Source organism: Oreochromis niloticus, linkage group LG4 (genome assembly GCF_001858045.2).
Source record: "Oreochromis niloticus isolate F11D_XX linkage group LG4, O_niloticus_UMD_NMBU, whole genome shotgun sequence".
Taxonomy (NCBI): Eukaryota; Metazoa; Chordata; class Actinopteri; order Cichliformes; family Cichlidae; genus Oreochromis; species Oreochromis niloticus.
This window is the reverse complement of record NC_031969.2, coordinates 33,602,022-33,621,653: the sequence shown is the minus strand read 5'-3', so window position 1 is coordinate 33,621,653 and position 19,632 is coordinate 33,602,022. Positions and strand designations below refer to the sequence as shown.

General features: G+C 45.8%; 1 protein-coding gene, 1 long non-coding RNA gene and 1 pseudogene across 3 annotated transcripts; 1 reads left to right on the top strand and 2 right to left on the bottom strand.

The window, feature by feature from the left end:
- The first annotated feature begins 18 nt into the window (after positions 1-18).
- On the top strand, positions 19-1,597 carry LOC112846637 (uncharacterized). Its single transcript, XR_003219738.1, has 2 exons — positions 19-473; positions 649-1,597. It is a non-coding gene; the product is annotated as an uncharacterized LOC112846637 (long non-coding RNA).
- On the bottom strand, positions 1,315-15,232 carry sh2b1 (SH2B adaptor protein 1). Its single transcript, XM_025906484.1, is given in 11 exon segments — positions 1,315-4,573; positions 4,575-4,629; positions 6,431-6,605; positions 6,746-6,957; positions 7,355-7,510; positions 7,642-7,724; positions 7,810-7,901; positions 8,413-8,514; positions 9,410-11,201; positions 11,348-11,436; positions 15,015-15,232. Coding segments are annotated over 9 exon segments (2,841 nt in total). The 5' UTR covers positions 11,090-11,201; positions 11,348-11,436; positions 15,015-15,232; the 3' UTR covers positions 1,315-4,287.
- Positions 15,233-16,398: 1,166 nt separating this feature from the next.
- LOC109201864 (heat shock 70 kDa protein 1-like) lies at positions 16,399-19,110 on the bottom strand (annotated as a pseudogene). Its single transcript, XR_002061784.2, has 2 exons — positions 18,950-19,110; positions 16,399-18,649 (listed from the first exon to the last, which is right to left on the bottom strand). The product of XR_002061784.2 is annotated as a heat shock 70 kDa protein 1-like (transcript).
- Between the last annotated feature and the right edge of the window lie 522 nt (positions 19,111-19,632).

Genomic DNA, 19,632 nt, shown 5'->3' with positions numbered 1-19,632 from the left:
CGGTTCAGTCATCCTTCACTGGATTTCATCCAGAATCTATTATCAAACCAATAATTTACTGACTTCAGAAAGTTCAGATTTATTGAAACACTGCATTTTAAATGTACGCCCATGTCTAAAAATGAGCTGTAATATTATCCAGTACCACCTCAGGTTGTTTGCGTCACACCGCTGCATCATCATGGACTCCAGATTGTTCCTAACATTTTATCATTTTGAGATCACGACTGTCCAAATACACCCGTGTCCATCTTGAAGACAAAGCAGCTCCTCTTTTGAGCTGAAAAAGCTCAGAAATCTGCAGTTCCTGCAACATCCACCAGAGGCAAACCGAGAGGTGGAGACAGCTGTAGCTACTAGCTTCACCTGAACTGGACCCTCTGGACCATGTTTGTGTGGTTGGAGCCCTCTGACCAATAATATGGCTGCTGTGCTCACACCTGACTGTCCAACAGGTGTGAGCTCCAGTTCTGGTGAGTGAAACTGTTGGATTTGAATGGATGTTATTTAACCCTTTCACACAGTGGTCAGCTATTCAAAGGCTGTTTGCTTGTATTTGTGTCAGTATTTATGGTATAGTTGCATGTAAACCATTACATTGGCGTGACATCTTCGAGCAACTTAAGTCCAGATGTTTTTCTTTCCAAGCTCCTTAGACTACGATGACCTGGATGACTGAGAACCTTCACAGACAAACCACTAAATTGGACACTGATGTCACTCCATACCTGCCATCCACGCCAAAGGTGATGTTGTCCACCTAAGTGGACATGTAAAAAAGTCTTTGAAAAGTACATGTTTAAACAAAAATGAAGTTTACAAATCTTTTTCATGCCTAAATATGAATAAAAATACTTAAACCCAATCCAGATTGAAGTTGTCATAATTCATCAATGAAAGGGTTAATTAGCAGGTATCTTAGTTTGTGTGATGCTAAAACCAGTACATCCACATTTATCTAATGGTTTTTAGCCAAAAGAGTACAAAATAAGTGTAGCTCCCCCTGGTGTCAGCCACTGCAACTACATTCTAAAATTAAATGTAATAAAGAATTAACGTAAAACAATTGAGATTCAATCTGTAAAACACTGATTTACATGATTAAATTTACTGCTGGGATTTTCATCATCCTGTCTTAAATCTGCTGTGGAGCAACTTAAGAAAATTTCAGACCAATTATTTTTGTCAGCTTTTTAGAAGGTGGACGAACCCGACTCCAATATTTGGGCAATGTCTAATAAAACCACACCACCACCCCGGGAAAGGTTTAAATAAAAAAAAAAAAAAAAAAAAAAAAGACCACAGACACAGCAGTACGTTTCACTATATTTATATTATATCATTAAATTCAATGTAGTACCTGAAACTAACCACACAGGCCAGACAGACACCGCCGTCCGGCTTCAACACACGGTCCCAGCAAAGAGAGAAAGAGACAGAGAAAGGCACAAAGAGTTCTGAAACTGAGAAAAGGACACAGAACATGATGATGATGGCGATGATGATCAGACGAGTGCATGAGCAAAGGAAAGCAGAGCGAGACTGGGTGGCTATGACATGAGTAAATGAACCGAGTGACAGATGCAGGCAGAGGCGATGAGACGACACAGAAAGGCACAAGGAGAAAAAGTATTTCATCGACATTTGCTGCTATAATTTTAATGATGCAGGACGAGGCGGAGGAGGGGACAGATTGAAAACGGCGAGGGATACCGCCACCTGCACAACGAGTCCTATATCGTCATCATTCCTTCTTTTTATCCCCAAACGTAAAAAGGCACAAACATCTGAACTGAATCACAAGAAGAGTCGGAACAAGTGTAACATTGAGCATATGAAACAAAGACAAATGTAATACTATTACTCTGACCATCATCAGTATTATTATTTCCATCTTATTGGTACTGAACTCATCAGCTCTGAGATCAGATTCTTTGAGTGTCAGAGAGAAAAAGCAAGCGAGAAAGAGAGAGAGACATTTACACCGAGTGATGCTGCTGAGTGACTGAGGTAAATGTTTCCTGCCTGATCCAGACCCGACCCGCCACCGCCGCCTCCTCCTCTCAGGCGGCGCCAAACCAAACTCTATTTAAAAGAAATATAAACTTTACTGCTCAGGACGCATGTCTCAAAAGTACGACTGATCGCGCAGCATGATTGGGGGGGGGGGGGGGCGCGTTTCTTCAGTAACTGCTACAGAACTGACGACATCAGCGTCGACACGTGCACGCCGATTTCTCTCATTACTACAACATCAGTGTAACATGTAGAGAAACAGACATGCTGCTGAATGTGCGCTTTTTCCTTACATTAACATATGTCAGGGATTTTTATACGTGGTTACACTTTCTTACACTGACAGGAGAGTCTCACTGACCCCGCCCACTTAAAGTCACAGTGGGCTCCACGTGGCGCACGATGGACGAGGGGTTTGAGCCCTCTGCTCTAAAGGAATCCTGCTGTGATTCAATTCAAAAAAATTAAAGTTACAATGAGAGTTTCCATAGACGTCAGTGCGCTGGCTAAACAGGCCTGTGATTTACAGACATGGACACATTTAAGAACTTAAAACAGAGTCGTGATGGACGCTGCAGGGAAAACGTTATGATTTTTATTTGTCACCTCATGAATATAAAGTGCTGTGAGGCGACTGTTGTGATTTGGTGATATATAAATAAAATGTAATTAAATTATTTTGTAAATGTGCCAATTTATGGCTCTATTAAAATTTTATTAAAATTCTCAAAAACTGCATTTAAATTTTAAAAAAAAAAAAAAAAAAAAAAAAAAAAAAAAAAAAAAAAACACACAAAAAAAAAAAAAATCTTCATGACACTTTAATGCCAAGGAGCCGAACCAAACGCCCCCGATGACATCTGATGTTTTAATGCTGACGAACTCAGACTCCGCTTAAAAATGTCCCTGTTTAAGACAAAAGAAAAGTATGTTTTTTTTAAAGATGCGAGTCAAGAAAGTCTGACTTTAAGCTAAATTAAAAGAAAGCCACTTTAATGCTCACGAGTCCATTAAGAATGATGCCGACACCACAGGTCAAACTAAACTTAGACGTGTTATTTTAAAGGTTGAAGCCAAACTGAAGTGACGAGCAGCTCACCGAACATCGCCCGCCCCCCCCCTGTGATGAAGGTGATGATTGGTGGACTCAGTTCAACAGCAGCGAGTATCGTTACAGTCTCACACTGGCAATAAAGACGTTTAATATAATTAAAAAAAGTTAACGCACCAATTTGTGTCAAAGTCCAAAAGTGAAAATAAAATAAAGCCCAAAATATGCTCATACACTTCAAGAACTAATGAAACTAAATCTCTCATGAAGGCGTCAGCCTGCGGCCTCTCACATTCAGTCATTGTGTTTTTCCTTGGATCCGATCATCACGGACCAACAAACATCCCGGTGCAGACGTCACCATCGTGTTGTTTTAAAGGCGTTTCTAGAATAAATAATAGCAGCAGCTGAACGGAACGTACCGTCAGCTCAGTGAGAGCGCCACAGTGAAACGACAACGTGCACCTCGGCGTCCTGACAACGCTACAAAGAAACAAAAACAAAAAAAAAAAAAAAAAAAAAAAAAAAAAAAAACTATTTGGGATGAACGTTAGGATAAACGTGATTCCACCATTTAAACTAAAGACCTGTGAAAGTGAAGCAGTGAACGTAAATAGTGGCTTTAGTGTTAACATCATCTGTAGTATTAATGCAAGCAGTCACATGTTGTGTGGGCGGAGTTTAAATGTTAGTGTGGGGTTTATAAAACTGGTGTGTTAGTGCTACCTGGCCGAGCTCGGCTTCAGAAACTGCATTTTTATTCAACTCCAAGTTTCTTTCCAACATTTCCGTCACGTTCGGTTTGCTGCGGCGCCGCCCGTGTACGCAAGAGGCCGCGATGTTTCGGGTCTGGCTGCCAAAGTAGAAATGTCTGTAGTATGTTTGGCCTCTGGCTAGCGTGTGCCGTCCTGACAGGACCGCTGTGAGGTATCGTCGGGTCTGCTGGCGTCACAGGGCTCGAGCCTGAGCCTGCTGCGAGGCGTACCGGCGAAATAAAAACACAAAGCTTATCTGGCTATAAAGTAAGAAATGTACCGCTCGTTAGTGTCGTAAAGCTGCGCTCACCCGCCTCTCCGTCTCTCTCTCACATAGTGTTAGTACTTTTACTCCTCCCCCTCGCTAACAAAATTAAAATACTGGTTATGAATGGCTATGATGTACGCCGCCTCATCCAATCCCACTTTCACGCACACTCAAACACACATACGCCTCCTCCTCCATCAGAAGAAGGAGTACTGGTTATCGATGGCTCGGGGCACCCTCGCTCCCTCCCTCTCTTCTCCGTCCGCTGCTTCTAGTTGGCGGAGAGGCGTGTCCCTCTCCCTCTCTTCCCAGTCCTCCACGCCGCCTCCGCTACCGCCTCCACTTCCTCCGCTTCCTCCTCCTGTGATTGCGACTGCCACTGCTGACGCCGCCGCCGCTGCTGCTGCTGCTCCTCCTCCTCCTCCTCCTCCTCCTCCAGCCTCCATTTCATTTCCTCTCTCCTGGGGTGGAGTCGGGGCGGGGGCGGCCCGGCGGCAGGGGAGGAGGCTGAGGAGGGCTACGGGGTCTGCTGGTCAAGTCTGCAAGGACAGAGGAGAGGAGGAGAAAAGGAAGAAAAGGGAAGGGGGTAAGAGAGGGAGAAGAGTGTAAATAAAGGCAGAAGAGGAGGAGGATGAGGAGGAGGGGGGAGGAAATAAGGCCGAAAGTGAAACAGTCGGAGGAGAGGAAGGTGAGAGGTGGGAGACAAAGAGAGACGACAGTGAGTGGCTGGTTAGGTGGGAGGAGTCAGCAGTCGTCGAGTCCATGGGAGTCATGGAGGCAGTCCAATTCAAGGTAACACACACACACACACACACACACACACACAATGAAAGGTTTTAATCTCAACTTCGTCTGGGTCTCAAACTAAAGTTTAACATAACCAGGATAACCTCATCTGGCTTCAGCCACGCTAACAGGTCACATGACTGCTCATCCACTCAGTCAGGCCGGGGTTTAGAAATGTTATTGTTCGCTCTTAAACTCACCTGTTTTCTTCTAAACTCAGATTTTTTTCCCCACAAAATATTCAAAGTTTTCTTTTAAATTCTGGGCAGTTATCCTACAGATCCCCGCCCCCCGTATAGCTGCCATTTATTCAGGCCACCTTTAAAGTAAACAGGAAATTCAATAAAATGAACTCTCTCTTGATTGGCTGTGGAGTGTCACATGACCAGAGCCAAACTAAAACCCAAACACATCATTCGTTCATTCACTTCCTCGCTCTCTCAGCCGAGTCCGGTCTCACTTACACACAGTCAGAGATGGGGGTTGATGGAGAGTCAGGATGGCGCGTGGTGATGACATCACAGGCTGTAGGCCGACTGCCTGCCCTGTCCCGGCCTGCAAGGGGCGAGCCAACGGATACAAGACAACAACAGAGAGGTCAGAACAGCGATGGGTGCAGTAACACAGGACAGATGGAGCAGAGGTGGAGGTGGGCGGAGTATCTCCTCACAGGTGTGACGGCGCTCCCGTTTGATCAAACCACCCAAACAATGTTTTCAGGCTCCGATTCTGGATCAGTCGGTGTTTCACCATCACACTCGTGCTGTCGTTAAAGCATTTTTATCTGAGAATAAAACTCCAGGATCTTATTTTCAGCAGGCGAGACTTCATGCTGCCAGGCCGAGGTCACAGCCATCAGGATGTTTTAAATTTAGCATTTTCATTTAAATTAAACAGCAACTTTTTAAATATTTAATCTGGGGTCTTTACTGGCAGGACATCAACATTGGTATAATAAATATCCCAGCAGATATGAAGATAAATGATGATTACACATGAACAGAACAGGAAGTAGTCTGCAGGAAGGAGGGAACACATGACGTGTTGGTGGCGTAACTAACGTGACGCAGGCATATGGCAGGTCATGTGGGGTTTGTGTAAAATCCACAGACAAACACGTTAAACAGGTTTGCTTCCAGCTGGGTTACACCTTACAGGTGACCGCCGGGCTCTGCACACCTGACTGAGCAGTTTCAACTCAATGCCACTGAACACGGCTGCTACACGACGGCACCGCTGACCACAGGAGACAGCGTCTACTTTTCCAGCAGCTGCACATCTGCAAGCTGCCCTGCAACCCCTTGCCTCCTCCTCAGAACTCTTACATTTACTTTCCATCCAGTTTAATTCTAAATGAAAATTCCAAGAACAGGAACACCTGTTTTCCAACGAACAAGGATTTCATTTCTAAAAATGGTGAGACCAGTATCAGTGATGTCATAACAGTTATTAGATCATCAAAGACAGCGATCAAAGATTCAAACTCATTTCTTTAAGTCTCGTCTGATTTGTCATTAATTAGTCGCCGGGAACACCTGGTGTTCTCACTCGTACCTGGCTGTCGAATGGCGGTAGCTCCCACAAAGCTGATGAGCGTGACGTCGGAGGCACCGCCGGACTCCAGGGGGATCGGGTGCACGCGGAAGTGCTCGAGCATGTCGAAGATGGACTGGAACCACAGGTGCTGCACTCGACACTGACCGTCCTCATTCAGCGAGAGGCGGAGGTGCTGCGGGGACGAAAGCAACAACACGTTTAAAGCGTACGCATCATCACGTCACCCGAACCTGAACCAGTTCGTCAAACAGGACGGATAAGAGATCCTCTTTGTGATCCAGACTAATGTCTCCCGGGATGATCTCGTCTCACCTTGGCTTTGCCCTGGAAGTTGAAGGTGAGGACGTATTCTCCGCGCCGTGTTTCACTTTGACGGACCAGAAAGACACCGTGGCTCGCCGGGCCTCCAGCCAGCACTAGCTGAGCGGCTTTGAGGCGGGACAGCGTGCCGTGGAACCACTGACACTCGCTGAGCGGGTGTTCCACCGCCTCAACGGGCGTCACGTCAGAGAAGAGGAAGGACCCTGGGCGGAGGAAGGGTTTGTGTAAACTTTTAAAGCTAGTAAGGTCATCACGCTGTGACATCACAGCATCGATATACCGCCATCACCCAACAAATCTCTACACATACAAGAATCTACTCCACATTTAGCAAAGCTGATTCAACTGTTTGGGTATTTGTGCAGCTGACAATTTCCCACCATGTATGACATCATTACATGTTGTACACGTGACCATATTATACAACTACAGCACGCCACCTGAGACAGCAGAGGCTAAAGCTGGTACGCAGGTTAGATAGTGGATCATGCATGTTTGGATGCATCATAATTCTTCAGGTGTCACAGAAATAGTTTTGAAAAAAAAAAAAAATTGAAGTCTTTATAGTTTTAAATAAAAAAATCTCTGGGTCAGGCTCACCTGTGGCGTCTGGTGTCTCAGCAAACGGTGTGCCGAGACTAGCCCCGCCGCCTCCGTGAATCCGGCCATCTGGTTCGTCGAGAGGCGCTCGAGGTGGCAGCTCGGGCGGGAGAGGATCCATGAGAGGAGAGGAGCCGCCGATCCCACCATAACATACTGATGTGAAGAAACGAGCGGAGACGGTCAAACGCTTTTACGTAATGTCTGTTGGACATACATGAACAGAAGCTCCACCCACATCAGGGGGGGGGGGGTCTAGGTTCAATAAACTTACACTCCATGCTCACCTTGTGAAAGGCGGTCACCAATCTCAGGCGTCCCGCTGATGTCCAACGGCCCCCCGCACACACCCTCGGCATCTTCCTGTTCACTGTGGGAGGGAGAAGGTGGTTATAGCCACACCCACGTGTTGAGCTGGTCAGGCAGTATACCACTGCTGCTTTGTGTTTGCTCACCTGAGACAGACGCCGTTCCTGATGTCACTGAGCCACGCCCTCATCTGAACGGCATCTCGCGTCTCGATCACGTACTGCGTCGCCCCATCCAGCTGAGAGGAGCAGAAAGAAGAGAACGTGGTTCATGTTTCAGTGAAACCTTCATGTATGAAAACGTCACCGCTTAAACATTTTCTGTGAGAAACAGGAACTGTTTTGATTCCTAATGTCAGTTTAGGCCCCTCCCCCTCATTCCCAACAGATTAGTTGCACAGTGGAAAACCCCACTGCGCACTGATGGTGCTTCGAGTCCATCGATGCTCTGCTTCATCACATTTATGTTCCACAAAAATAAAAACCCTGCACAGGCTCCAGATTCTTCTTCTGACCTGCTTTCACCCGCACTTCTCTGGATTGTCACATTCTACTGGTTTAGTTCCTGCGGCTAAAACAATGACCTGGCCTGTGTTTATGTGGTACACCTTGTACTGGGTTCAGCCACCTTTAGCTTTCAGAGACTAAATTCTGCACATTGCATACATGCATCTAATTGCACTGAGCGGCCGGCACGTGATTGATTCTTATGTCTAAACAACCAAATACGATGGTTGACTGTGAGATCACCTGCAGCAGGAAGGTGTTCTCCTTGTCGGGGACCTCGAGCGCCGTGGTGCTCCTCACATCCACGATGGAGCAACAGGGGACAGTCAGCCGAGGCTTCGATGACTGGAGACAAAAGGTTTGCCGTTTAGTTATACAGCCACACAATTTAGCGGTAGGTCAAAGGTCGTGTGTTCAGGCAGCTGGAGAAGTGTGGGTGATGGTGACACTGGCAGTCCTAACACTCCTGACCAGTAACAACCAGGACAGGCTGAGCTATGACTTATCCTGCTGACAGCTCCAACACAACCACCTTTATATGCCTGAGTAATGAACTAATCGACTGACAGCTCAATACATTTACGTGTTGTAGGGTTGACAGTAGGAAGTGAAGCTTTGTCACCTTTGTGGACCTTTTAAAGGCTCCTGTGACCCTCAAAGCTTCAGAAGACCCCAAATAAACATTTAGACATTTACACCACTTTTCATACTGACGTTTGAGTTATTGCAGAAAAGTAGCCTATCGTTTTTTTAATGATCCTGCAGATGTTCATTGATTCAAAAAAAATAAATAAATAAGTAAATTTTTTATATTTATATATATATATATATATATATATATATATATATATATATATACACATATACATATATACATATATATATATATATACACATATACATATATACATATATATATATATACACATATACATATATATATATATATATATATATATATATATATATATACATACATATATATATATATATACATACATATATATATATATATACATATACATATACATATATATATATATATACATATACATATACATATACATATATATATATATATATATATATATATATATATATATATATATATATATATATATACACACACACATATACACACACACATATACACACACATTCAGGAAATTCGAGTTGTTTCTCTTTGACCCGTTTTGAGCACCAACACTGACACAAGTTAAAAGGTTTACTCAGAACTCACTTTGGGTGGGATGAAGAACTCCAGGTAGTACTCCTCTCCACGCTCACCACCTTCTCTGTCTCGCTCTCGGAGGACCAGGCGACATTTGTGCCAGCGTCCTCCCCTCCAGGGCACGTTCCCCCCGCTGGCGAGAGACTGCACTGGTGGCGGCTGGGCTCCAGGAGACTGCGCCGAGGCAGGGTTGTTGTCCGTACCATGATGCAGCAGACCAAAGGAGAAGCCGGAGAAGCCGTGGCTGCCGCTCCACTCGTCGCTGGATGAGCTGACGCTCACCCCACCCTCCCGTACCAGCCGGCCCACCTTCCTCGGAGGACCCATGGCGGCGGCGCTGCTCGGAGGCAGCGTCGCAGAGTGCAAACCGGAGACGGTCGAGGTGAGGATGGGAGGAGGGGATCGTGACAATCTGAGCTTCTCCAGACGATGGCTCCACTTCTCCTTCTCGCCTCCTTCGCCATTGCTCCGCCGCCGATCCCGAGCAGCTTCTGACAACGACAGGGAGGTGGCGCTGCTTGACGACGAAGGGGGCAGTGAGGAGGAGGAGGAATGAGGAAGCGAGAGGGGCATGGACAGAGAAACGGGCATGGATGAGGTGGGTGTCGGAGGCTGTGTGCCAGAGGTCCTCTTAGAGGTGTCCTGTACGCCCATGGTGTAGCTGTAGCTGGAGGGCAGCTGCGCCTGCGTGGCGTCGCTGGAGGAGCTGCGCCAGTGCAGGATGCCTCGCACACTGCCCCGCACGCTGCGCCCCACGTTCCGCAGCGAGAAACGCTTCTTCAGCTTGTTTTTGGAGGAGCCAGGCGTGCCGCTTGCCTTGGAGCCGGGCGGAGGAGTGACTGAGGGTGGATTCTGAGGAGTGTTGGGGGAGTCTGCGTTGTCCACCTCTGACAAGTCCGCTTCCCGCTCTTCTAGCTCTTCGCCGACAGAAGCCGCCCCGAGCCAGCTGTCCTCCTCTTCCTCCACAGGCGCGTCGCCGTTCCCCGGAGCCAACACGCTCCGACTCTCCTCACGCTTCCCGTTGTTCCCTCCTACTGAGGAGCAGCACGATGACGAAGATGACGGAGGCAGGACTTGGCCGTGGGCATAAGAATCCTGAAACCTGTCCCCACCACGGTTCTCCAGCACAAGACGTGCCGGTGCTGCCTTCGAGCCCCGCGTCATGTTAGTCGGAGGACACGGGGGGACCGCTCCTCCAGTCACGGACAGCGGCGAGACCGCCTCCTCTTCCAGAGACGTAGCGTCTGACTGTGGAGCCCAGTTCACCATTTCGTCCCGTGCAGAGGAACAGCTCGGCGGGAGAGCCCCCTCCAGCTCGCTCTGGAAATGGCGAACGAAGCGGTCGGTGAAGCGGCGGCAAAAGGCAGCGGCAGAGTCTGCGGAGTAGTGCGGGTTTTCTAAGAGAAACGCCCGGAAATGACGTGCAAAGTCACCGGCTGCAACGCGGGCGTGAAGTTCACAGAATTCGGTCCAGCTCAAGCAAGGTGAGGGCGATGGCGTGGGCGTGTCCGACAGCGAGGACGGATGGGCCTGGGATGGCGGGCTCATCAGCGGAGGGAGAGGGGGAGGGCGCGAGGACAAGGGCAGCAAGGAAGGAGAGGGTGGGGAAGGAGAGGGGGAGGGAGATGGAGGTAAAGGGGAGGAGTTTGCCGCCCGTGGACTGGGTGGGGTTAAAAGAGAGCCGTTCATCCTCCTGAAAGGGGTGAGGCGCTGAGGGGCTCAATGATCAGTCAGATTACTTCAGTGTGGTGGGGGCACCTGCACCACATCAGTCAACCAATTTACAAACGAGGGTGAAGCTCTGCCCCATCGAGGGAGAAGAAAAAAAGAAAAGAAAAAAAAAACGATAACGACGGTGTTTAGAGGCGGTCAAACTTCTGCTACATTATTTATGAGACTAAAGACTTCAGCCAGAAAAAAAAACAAAACAAAGAAAGGCTCCCACACAGGAAACGTGCAGTCTGAGGAGGTTAGACGAGTCACGAGGTCCGCCTCTTCTTCAATGTCTGCCTGTATGACAGGAGCGCCGCCACATCCTAGAGAAGGACAAAAAAAAAAAAAAACAACAACAAAAAAAAAAAAAAAACCATTAGTGACACGAGCACACTTTAACTGTTAAAACATAACGAACATGCCAGAGATCGACGACGCCTTTAATGTCCGGAAATCTTTTTGTGATTCAAGCATTTTTTATAGGAAACAGACCCACAGCACGCACACATGAAGCGCTGATCAGGTGCACAGTGGCGTCGTTGGGATCAGAACACGTAGAAACGACAACAATCTGTTTGAGGCTTCGCTGAATCATGAGCTCAGCTTTCACTTTTTGTAATACCTGCTCCGATTTTCCCAACATCCACACCGGAATAATAAAAATATAAAACTGATCTGATGATTTTGAAAGAGTGATTTCTTTCTTAGTTAATTTTTTTTTTTTTTTTTTAAATAACTGTCACAGATGCAAATTTAACATTAGGGTGACGTTGAGACAGGAAGTGATTCAGTCATGCTTCGTTTTTGATAAGGAACGTTGCAGATTCAGCTGCCAGATTTACCACAGCGTCATGTCAATCAATGCTGTTCTGCACTCTCATTGGTAATCAAGTGGAAGCTGAGGGAGGATCAACTCAGGACCCGCCCGTCTCATGTGGCCAGCGGTTATTTCACTCATCGTGGCTTCATGTTGGACTGGACGCCTCTCGAGATCATGTCTACCTTCTAACATTGAGTTTTTAATTTTTCTTCTTCAGACTCGTCATTTAAAACTGAGTTATTGTTGAATCAGTGTTGTGGCTCCTTCATATTGCTCAAAGAATTTCAGGGGTTTCGAGTTTGGTTTTATTATAGGCTGCGTTTAATGTTTTTGCTGCTGTAACAGGAAGTCTTTTGGATAACAGATACCTCATCTCATCGTAAGCACGTGTCATACTTTGAACTAAAAATCTTCACTTCAGTTTCTGAAGTTTATTAGTGAGGGGATTTAAGCATTCAGTGTCAACAGGTACAGGTATAAAGTTTTAAGCCACTCATTTCTTTACATTTTGCTTACTGGGAGCCTCCAGATTTCGGAAGGTCTTTCAAATTTCTTATTTGGACATTGGCTGCTTTTTCACTCATTTCCAGTCCAGTCCTTGTACCTGAGATTTTGTTAAGACTCTGAACTTTGACCTATGAATCACTCAAAGATAAAAAGGCTCCTAACTCAGGGGATGAACCAGTGTTGTGTCCACACATAATAGGGAAAAAAGTTTGATCTTTAGGCTCTTTGTCACCAGCTGCCTGTCACAAAAATACATTTGTTCTTATTTCATTGGCTGAATCTAAAGTACAGAAGATATCACAATTTGAAAGACAAGATGGTGTTTTTGCATCTGGACCTTCAGCTGACCGTCTAACGTTCACTGCAGCCTCATCAGAAACAGTCTCAGTAGAGGGCTGGCTGTCCAGAATCAGTTCTTAAGGGAAAATGGGGAGTTAAGGCTGAGCTATGCCACATTACATATAAAACACGGTGGAGGCTCGGTCATTATTTGAGCTGCATTTTAGTCAGTGGTGTTTGAGATCTTTGGAAAGCACCAGAGTTTGATCAACCGTGCAAAACCATCGGGAAAGATGATTTTCAGCCTGACAAAGATGCCAAACATTGCCTGAATAGAGCAATAGTAGAGCATTATCAGTCATGGATCAACATTACTAGGGATGGGTATCGAAACTGGGTTCTTGTTGAGAACCGGTTCCCACTGTTTCAATTCCTTGGAATCGTTTGCCATTTTTGCAAACGATTCCCGTATCGATTCCAGTCATCCCGAAAGACGTCACCACGTTGCGGAGCGTCATTTACCTGGCAGGGTGCCTAAGCGGCTCAAACGCTCAAAAGTTTGGTTATACTTTACGAGAACGGATGACAACGGGGCAACTTGCAATACTTGCAAAGTAGATATTTCATTTAAGGGAGGAAACACTAAAGTAAAGTGTAAAGTGTGTTGTGTTAGTCCCCGAAGGGAAATTACTCCTCTGCATTTAACCCATTCACCCAGTGAAGCAGTGGGCAGCCACCAGTGCAGCGCCCGGGGAGCAGTGTGTAGGGGCGGTACCTTGCTCAGGGGTACCTCAGGGTAGCCGTTCAGTGGGGTCGAACCCCGACCTTCCGATCATGGGGCAGACACTCTACCTACTGAGCTATCCCTGCCCAACACTCAGTAGGTGTTGGGCAGGGATCCTGACCAACACTCAGTAGGTGTTGGGCAGGGATCCCTGACACTACGAATATGCAAAAGCATTTGCTCACAAAACACGCGATGACCTTAAATGAATGTCGTGTTTTTAATTCCGCTCTGGACTCGTGAATCTCAACCCAGCAGCAGCGGTAACGTTTGCACGTCCTCTCCCGTTAATGCGGCAGGTAAATAATCAGCTAACAGTGCATATTATGTTAGCGCGATCTGCCTTATTACAAAACCTGCCATTACTGTGCATTTAGGTGACCATGATGAGACGGAGTCTGGCTGGCAGTTCTCGCTGCAGTCTACCGGTAGAGTCTCCTTTCAGGCCAGGATAGACGAATGTCACCGAGCAGTGACAAAGTTCTAAGCTAATCGACCTTAGTGTTCTCTTTTTAAAAAAAAAATAAGATTTCGATAAGAGAATCGATAAAGAATCGAATTGTTAAACAGAATCGAAAATGGAATCAGAATCGTGAAAATCTTATCAATACCCATCCCTAAACATTACTGAAGCAGTCTGGGATCATCCTGACACAGAACAGAACAAAAAGTCAGAAACATCCAAGAGTGCTTTGAATGTCCTTCAAGGAGCCTGAAGAACGATTCCTGAAGATCCTCACAGAAACTGCAAGCTTCCTTGGGGAGTTCTGGCTACGCTGAAGAATAAAGGCGGTCACACCAAACACTCACTTTCAATCTCACTAGAATTTTACACTCCCATTTTTGGCTTATTAACTACAATTCCATGTATGCTTGTCACATGTTTTAATGCATCATACATTCATTTCCTACAATATATAAAAATATAAGATGATTTAAGACTTTTGCACACTCCTGTCTAAAGACCAAACGTTCCAGTTTTTGTATATTGAAGATTGTTTGCTCACAGGGTTCTCGAAAACTGATTTATTGATCATTTTATTCCTAAAAACATCATTAAAACCGTTTTTTTTTTTCAGTATCATTTTATTTCGACCGCTGTTACCTATGACCTTAATGACAAAAGACACGAACACTTCCCCCAGCACCTGATTATTGATTACAGATTATTGATAACAGAGCGTCTCACAGCAGCGTTAGGTGGCTCGTTAGCATGCTAACATGAACTAGCAGTGTGCTCATTCAGCTTCTTTAAAGACCTGCAACGTTAGCTGGCTAACGTTAGCCCCACAGACTCGACGTGCCCACGCACCTGCCCCTCAGTCGCGCCTGTGTTCAGTCAGCTGTTGCTGGTTTAAGTGGTCAGAGAGAGGATGACCACACACTGAATCATCCCACAGCAGTTGTAGCCAAACATTCCGCGAGCTAAGCTAACCGTTAGCCAGCTAGCTAGCTATTAATAAACCTAGCTATCAGTGTTTCCTGAGCACAGCGCGCGGCGTCTGGTGTACCTGCAGATCACAGTCCCGTGTCTCCATCCGTGTCTTTGGGTGAAGCTGGCACCATGCGTTTCATCTTTCCTCCTGCCTACATGACGGGACAAACAGCTCCAAAGCTGCTTGTTGTTATTGTTGCTGCTGCTCCTGCTGCTAAAAATGAATATTGCTATGCCTTGCCTGGACCCGTTCTTCTCGCAGTGGCCTAAATCTCGCGATCGTTTGCAGGTCGGCGAGTGCAGCCTTTATATGACAGCGAAACAGCTGGACTCAATAATGAGGATTATTTTCAACGACGACATTAATAATAAACTTTAATCAGCAGCATCGTTCTAAATCGGAATTGGAAAAAATTAAAAAGCGACATTAAAACATTAGAAAATACATGAAATACAAACTAAATAATTTAAGACATCAATAAAACGTTATGGAAAAAAGCCAGTCTATTGAATTTATTTTGTTTATTTCTTTTAATAAAGAACTGCTCTACTAGTAAGAGGAAGATTTGCCATTTACTGTTACTGTAGAAGTAATATTACTATAAGAGTAATATAACTATATTATACCCCTATTTCTGAAAGACCTGAATCAATTACACTGTAATTACTGACATATTGCCTCTGAGATTATCCCACAATATGCTTTTGATTTTCTGAATATTTCCAAATTTAACATGAGAAAAACTGTACCTTTAACTCACCATGCAGCCACTTGATTTTCATCAAACAGCTGATAAAAAAAACCGTTCAAATAAAATGCAACAAATAAATCAACATCTTGATGCATGCTCAATCATTCAGGTAAGGAAATCCCAAAAGGTTGATTCTGTTTATCTGCACGTAGCGTCACTGAAAATGTTAAGTCCAGAAAGACATCCTGTAAATGTTGATTTATTTCCCAAAAGGTTGATTCTGTTAAAGGAAATAAAATACAAGAAGATCACCTCCTCTACCTAATCTGTGTGGAATCCACGATATAAGGGAAGGAAATCTTTTTCCTGCTGTTTTGAATCAAGTAAAGTCAGGGTCTTATGAACACTAAGTGATAACTAGTCAATAACTTACAGGAAAGCAGCCAATCTTCACATCTGAGACCTGAAAATAAGATGTTTCAGGCATCTTTTAAAGGGAAACTAAAGGAGAGAGAATCAAATGAAAGAAGAGCAGAAAATATTTCTTTATTGCTTCAAGTGACAAGTTGAGTTAATTTTGTTATATACTCGGTTTTATGGCTGTAAAGTCTAATATTTAAAATGAAATGATTATCAAACCAAAATGACAATTATATTATATTTCACTCTCACTTTATTGTTTTGGCAGAGATGAACGATATATTGACAAATCAAAACATATGATTTTTTCCAGTGTAAAGAACAAGTAAAACAAACATGAATATTACATTTAAATCAATATTTTTATTTTTATTTTTTTATTTATTTATTTTACATGGAAGACTTGTAAACATTTGTGGCTTTAACAGCTTATATCATAAATAATAATCAAACTGAGGATCATCAGGCATCCAAAAACACAGCAGTGGTATAAAAACATTTGTAGATCACAGTAAAGTTCATGATGCAGAGACATCGTGGAAGACAGGCAAATATTCTTTTTTGTATTAACTATAAAAATATGACTTAAGTCAAAGAGTCCGATGTGAGTGTGCAACAGTCCCAGTGAGCTCAGAGTCCATCTTCAGGGCCTCTTTAGTCCACCTCCTCAATAGTGGGCCCCTGGGAGCCGGCTCGTGCCTGCTCTCCACAGGTAGCACCAGTGGGCTTCCCTCCCTGATACAGCTTGCTGATGATGGGGTTGCACACTTTCTCCAGCTCTTTCTGCTTGTGTTGGTACTCCTCTTTATCAGCCAGCTGGTTGTTCTCCAGCCAGGCGATGGCCTCGTCACATTTCTCCACCACCTTCTTCTTGTCCTCCTCGCTGATTTTGCCCTTCAGGTTGTCGTCCTGCACGCTGCTCTTCATGTTGAAGGCGTAGGACTCCAGGGAGTTCTTGGCGGCGATTTTGTCCCTCTGAAGGTCGTCCTCGGCTTTGTATTTCTCTGCGTCCTGCACCATCTTCTCGATCTCTTCTTTGCTCAGTCGGCCCTTATCGTTGGTGATGGTGATCTTGTTCTCTTTGCCGGTGCTCTTGTCCACCGCAGACACGTTCAAAATGCCGTTGGCGTCGACGTCGAAGGTGACCTCGATCTGCGGGACGCCTCGTGGGGCGGGCGGGATCCCCGTCAGCTCAAACTTGCCCAGCAGGTTGTTGTCCTTAGTCATGGCTCTCTCTCCTTCGTAGACCTTGATCAGGACGCCGGGCTGGTTGTCGGAGTAGGTGGTGAAGGTCTGGGTCTGCTTGGTGGGGATGGTGGTGTTGCGTTTGATCAGGGCCGTCATGACCCTCCGGCCGTCTCGATACCCAGGGACAGAGGCGCCACGTCCAGCAGCAGCAGGTCCTGAACGTTGCCGGAGGTGTCGCCCGAGAGGATGGCGGCCTGGACGGCGGCGCCGTAAGCCACGGCCTCGTCCGGGTTGATGCTCTTGTTCAGCTCCCGGCCGTTGAAGAAGTCCTGCAGCAGCTTCTGGATTTTGGGGATTCGGGTGGAGCCTCCCACCAGGACGACGTCGTGGATCTGCCCCTTGTCCAGTTTGGCGTCCCTCAGGGATTTCTCCACCGGCTCCAAGGTTCCCCTGAACAGGTCGGAGCACAGCTCCTCAAAGCGAGCCCTGGTGATGGAGGTGTAGAAGTCGACGCCCTCAAACAGAGAGTCGATCTCGATGCTGGCCTGGGAGCTGGAGGACAGGGTCCTCTTGGCCCTCTCACAAGCTGTGCGCAGCCTCCTCAAGGCTCTCTTGTTCTGGCTGATGTCCTTCTTGTGCTTCCTCTTGAACTCCTCCACAAAGTGGTTCACCATGCGGTTGTCAAAGTCCTCTCCGCCCAGGTGGGTGTCTCCGGCCGTGGACTTCACCTCAAAGATGCCGTCTTCAATGGTCAGGATGGACACGTCGAAGGTCCCCCCACCCAGGTCAAAGATCAGGACGTTCCTCTCGCCTGACTTGCCTTTGTCCAGACCGTAGGCGATGGCGGCCGCCGTGGGCTCGTTGATGATCCTCAGGACGTTGAGGCCCGCGATGACGCCCGCGTCTTTAGTGGCCTGTCGCTGGGAGTCGTTGAAGTACGCCGGGACCGTGATGACAGCGTTGGACACCTTTTGGCCCAGGTAGGCCTCTGCGATCTCCTTCATCTTCACCAGGACCATGGAGGAGATCTCCTCGGGGTAGAAGGCCTTGTCCTCCCCTTTGTACTCCACTCTGATTTTGGGCTTCCCTCCGTCTGAAATCACCTTGAAGGGCCAGTGCTTCATGTCCGCCTGCACCACAGGTTCATCAAACTTTCTTCCAATCAGCCTCTTGGCATCAAACACAGTGTTGCTGGGGTTCAGAGCCACCTGGTTCTTGGCTGCGTCCCCAATGAGCCTCTCGGTGTCTGTGAAGGCCACATAGCTGGGGGTGGTCCTGTTGCCCTGGTCGTTGGCGATGATTTCTACTTTCCCGTGCTGGAAAACCCCCACACAGGAGTAGGTGGTGCCCAGGTCGATGCCGATCGCTACACCTTTAGCTGCAGACATCTTGATTGCTTTGACTTAGTTTCCTAAAGAGAAGGAGAAAACATCAGAGAGGAACATAATAATAATAATAATGTGTAATTATGGAGCCTGAGAATCAGATAAACTGCAGTTAGAGTCTAAACATCAGCACTTTGTTATTTTTTTCATGTTGAACGTCATTCATTTTATTCACTGTTTTTCAGTTTAACTTGAATTTTTCTTCTCATGTGCATGAAAACTGTTTTTAAAAGCTCCTCCAAACATGTTCCTTCAAAATAAAACTGATGTGCTTTTGCGTTGCACATTTCAGAGTAAAGCGCCTCAGAATTGAAGGTTGTACTTACAGTTGTGTGTCGCTGTGAAGAGGAGTGATGTTCTTTTTCTTCTTCTTCTCTTGATCTTCTGCTGCTCTCTGATCTCTGTGTTGCTCTCTCTGCTCTCACACCGGCAGCTTTATATCTGTTGAGCTCGCTGTCTGGTTGCTTCCAGACGTTTCACCCGCAACCACGTCAGGTGTGCGTCAACGGGCCGGTACAGCTTCCTATCTGGAGCTTCAAAATAAAACAGTTACGTGACACCAAACTTCATTTTGTTTTACTTTGAAAGCTACTTCCGTTGTTTTTAATATTAGTTTTAATCACTTTACAGATGTTTCTGGAAAAGTCGACCAATGAGATACGCGAGCGCCGCTTTTTCAAAATAAAATACATTTTCAGTTGAAGAATTTTCTGGAGAACTGAAGCAAACACTGAACAGAAACGTCTAGATTTTGATTGTGAGACACATTCATTTTGTTTTTATTGATAATTATTGACTCCAGTATTCAGCTGACATAAAAATAAAGATTAAAAAACAAACCTTTATTTAGAAATCTTTGCTTTCAGACACTGAACCTTTATGTCCTGGTTTTATTATCCATTTTTCACATAAGAGTGACATTTGCTCAGTACTGAGCTCTTGTGATCAATAATTTGAGTAATTTGCTATAGATGCACGAGAACCTGAAATAACACGAGATAATAGAAAA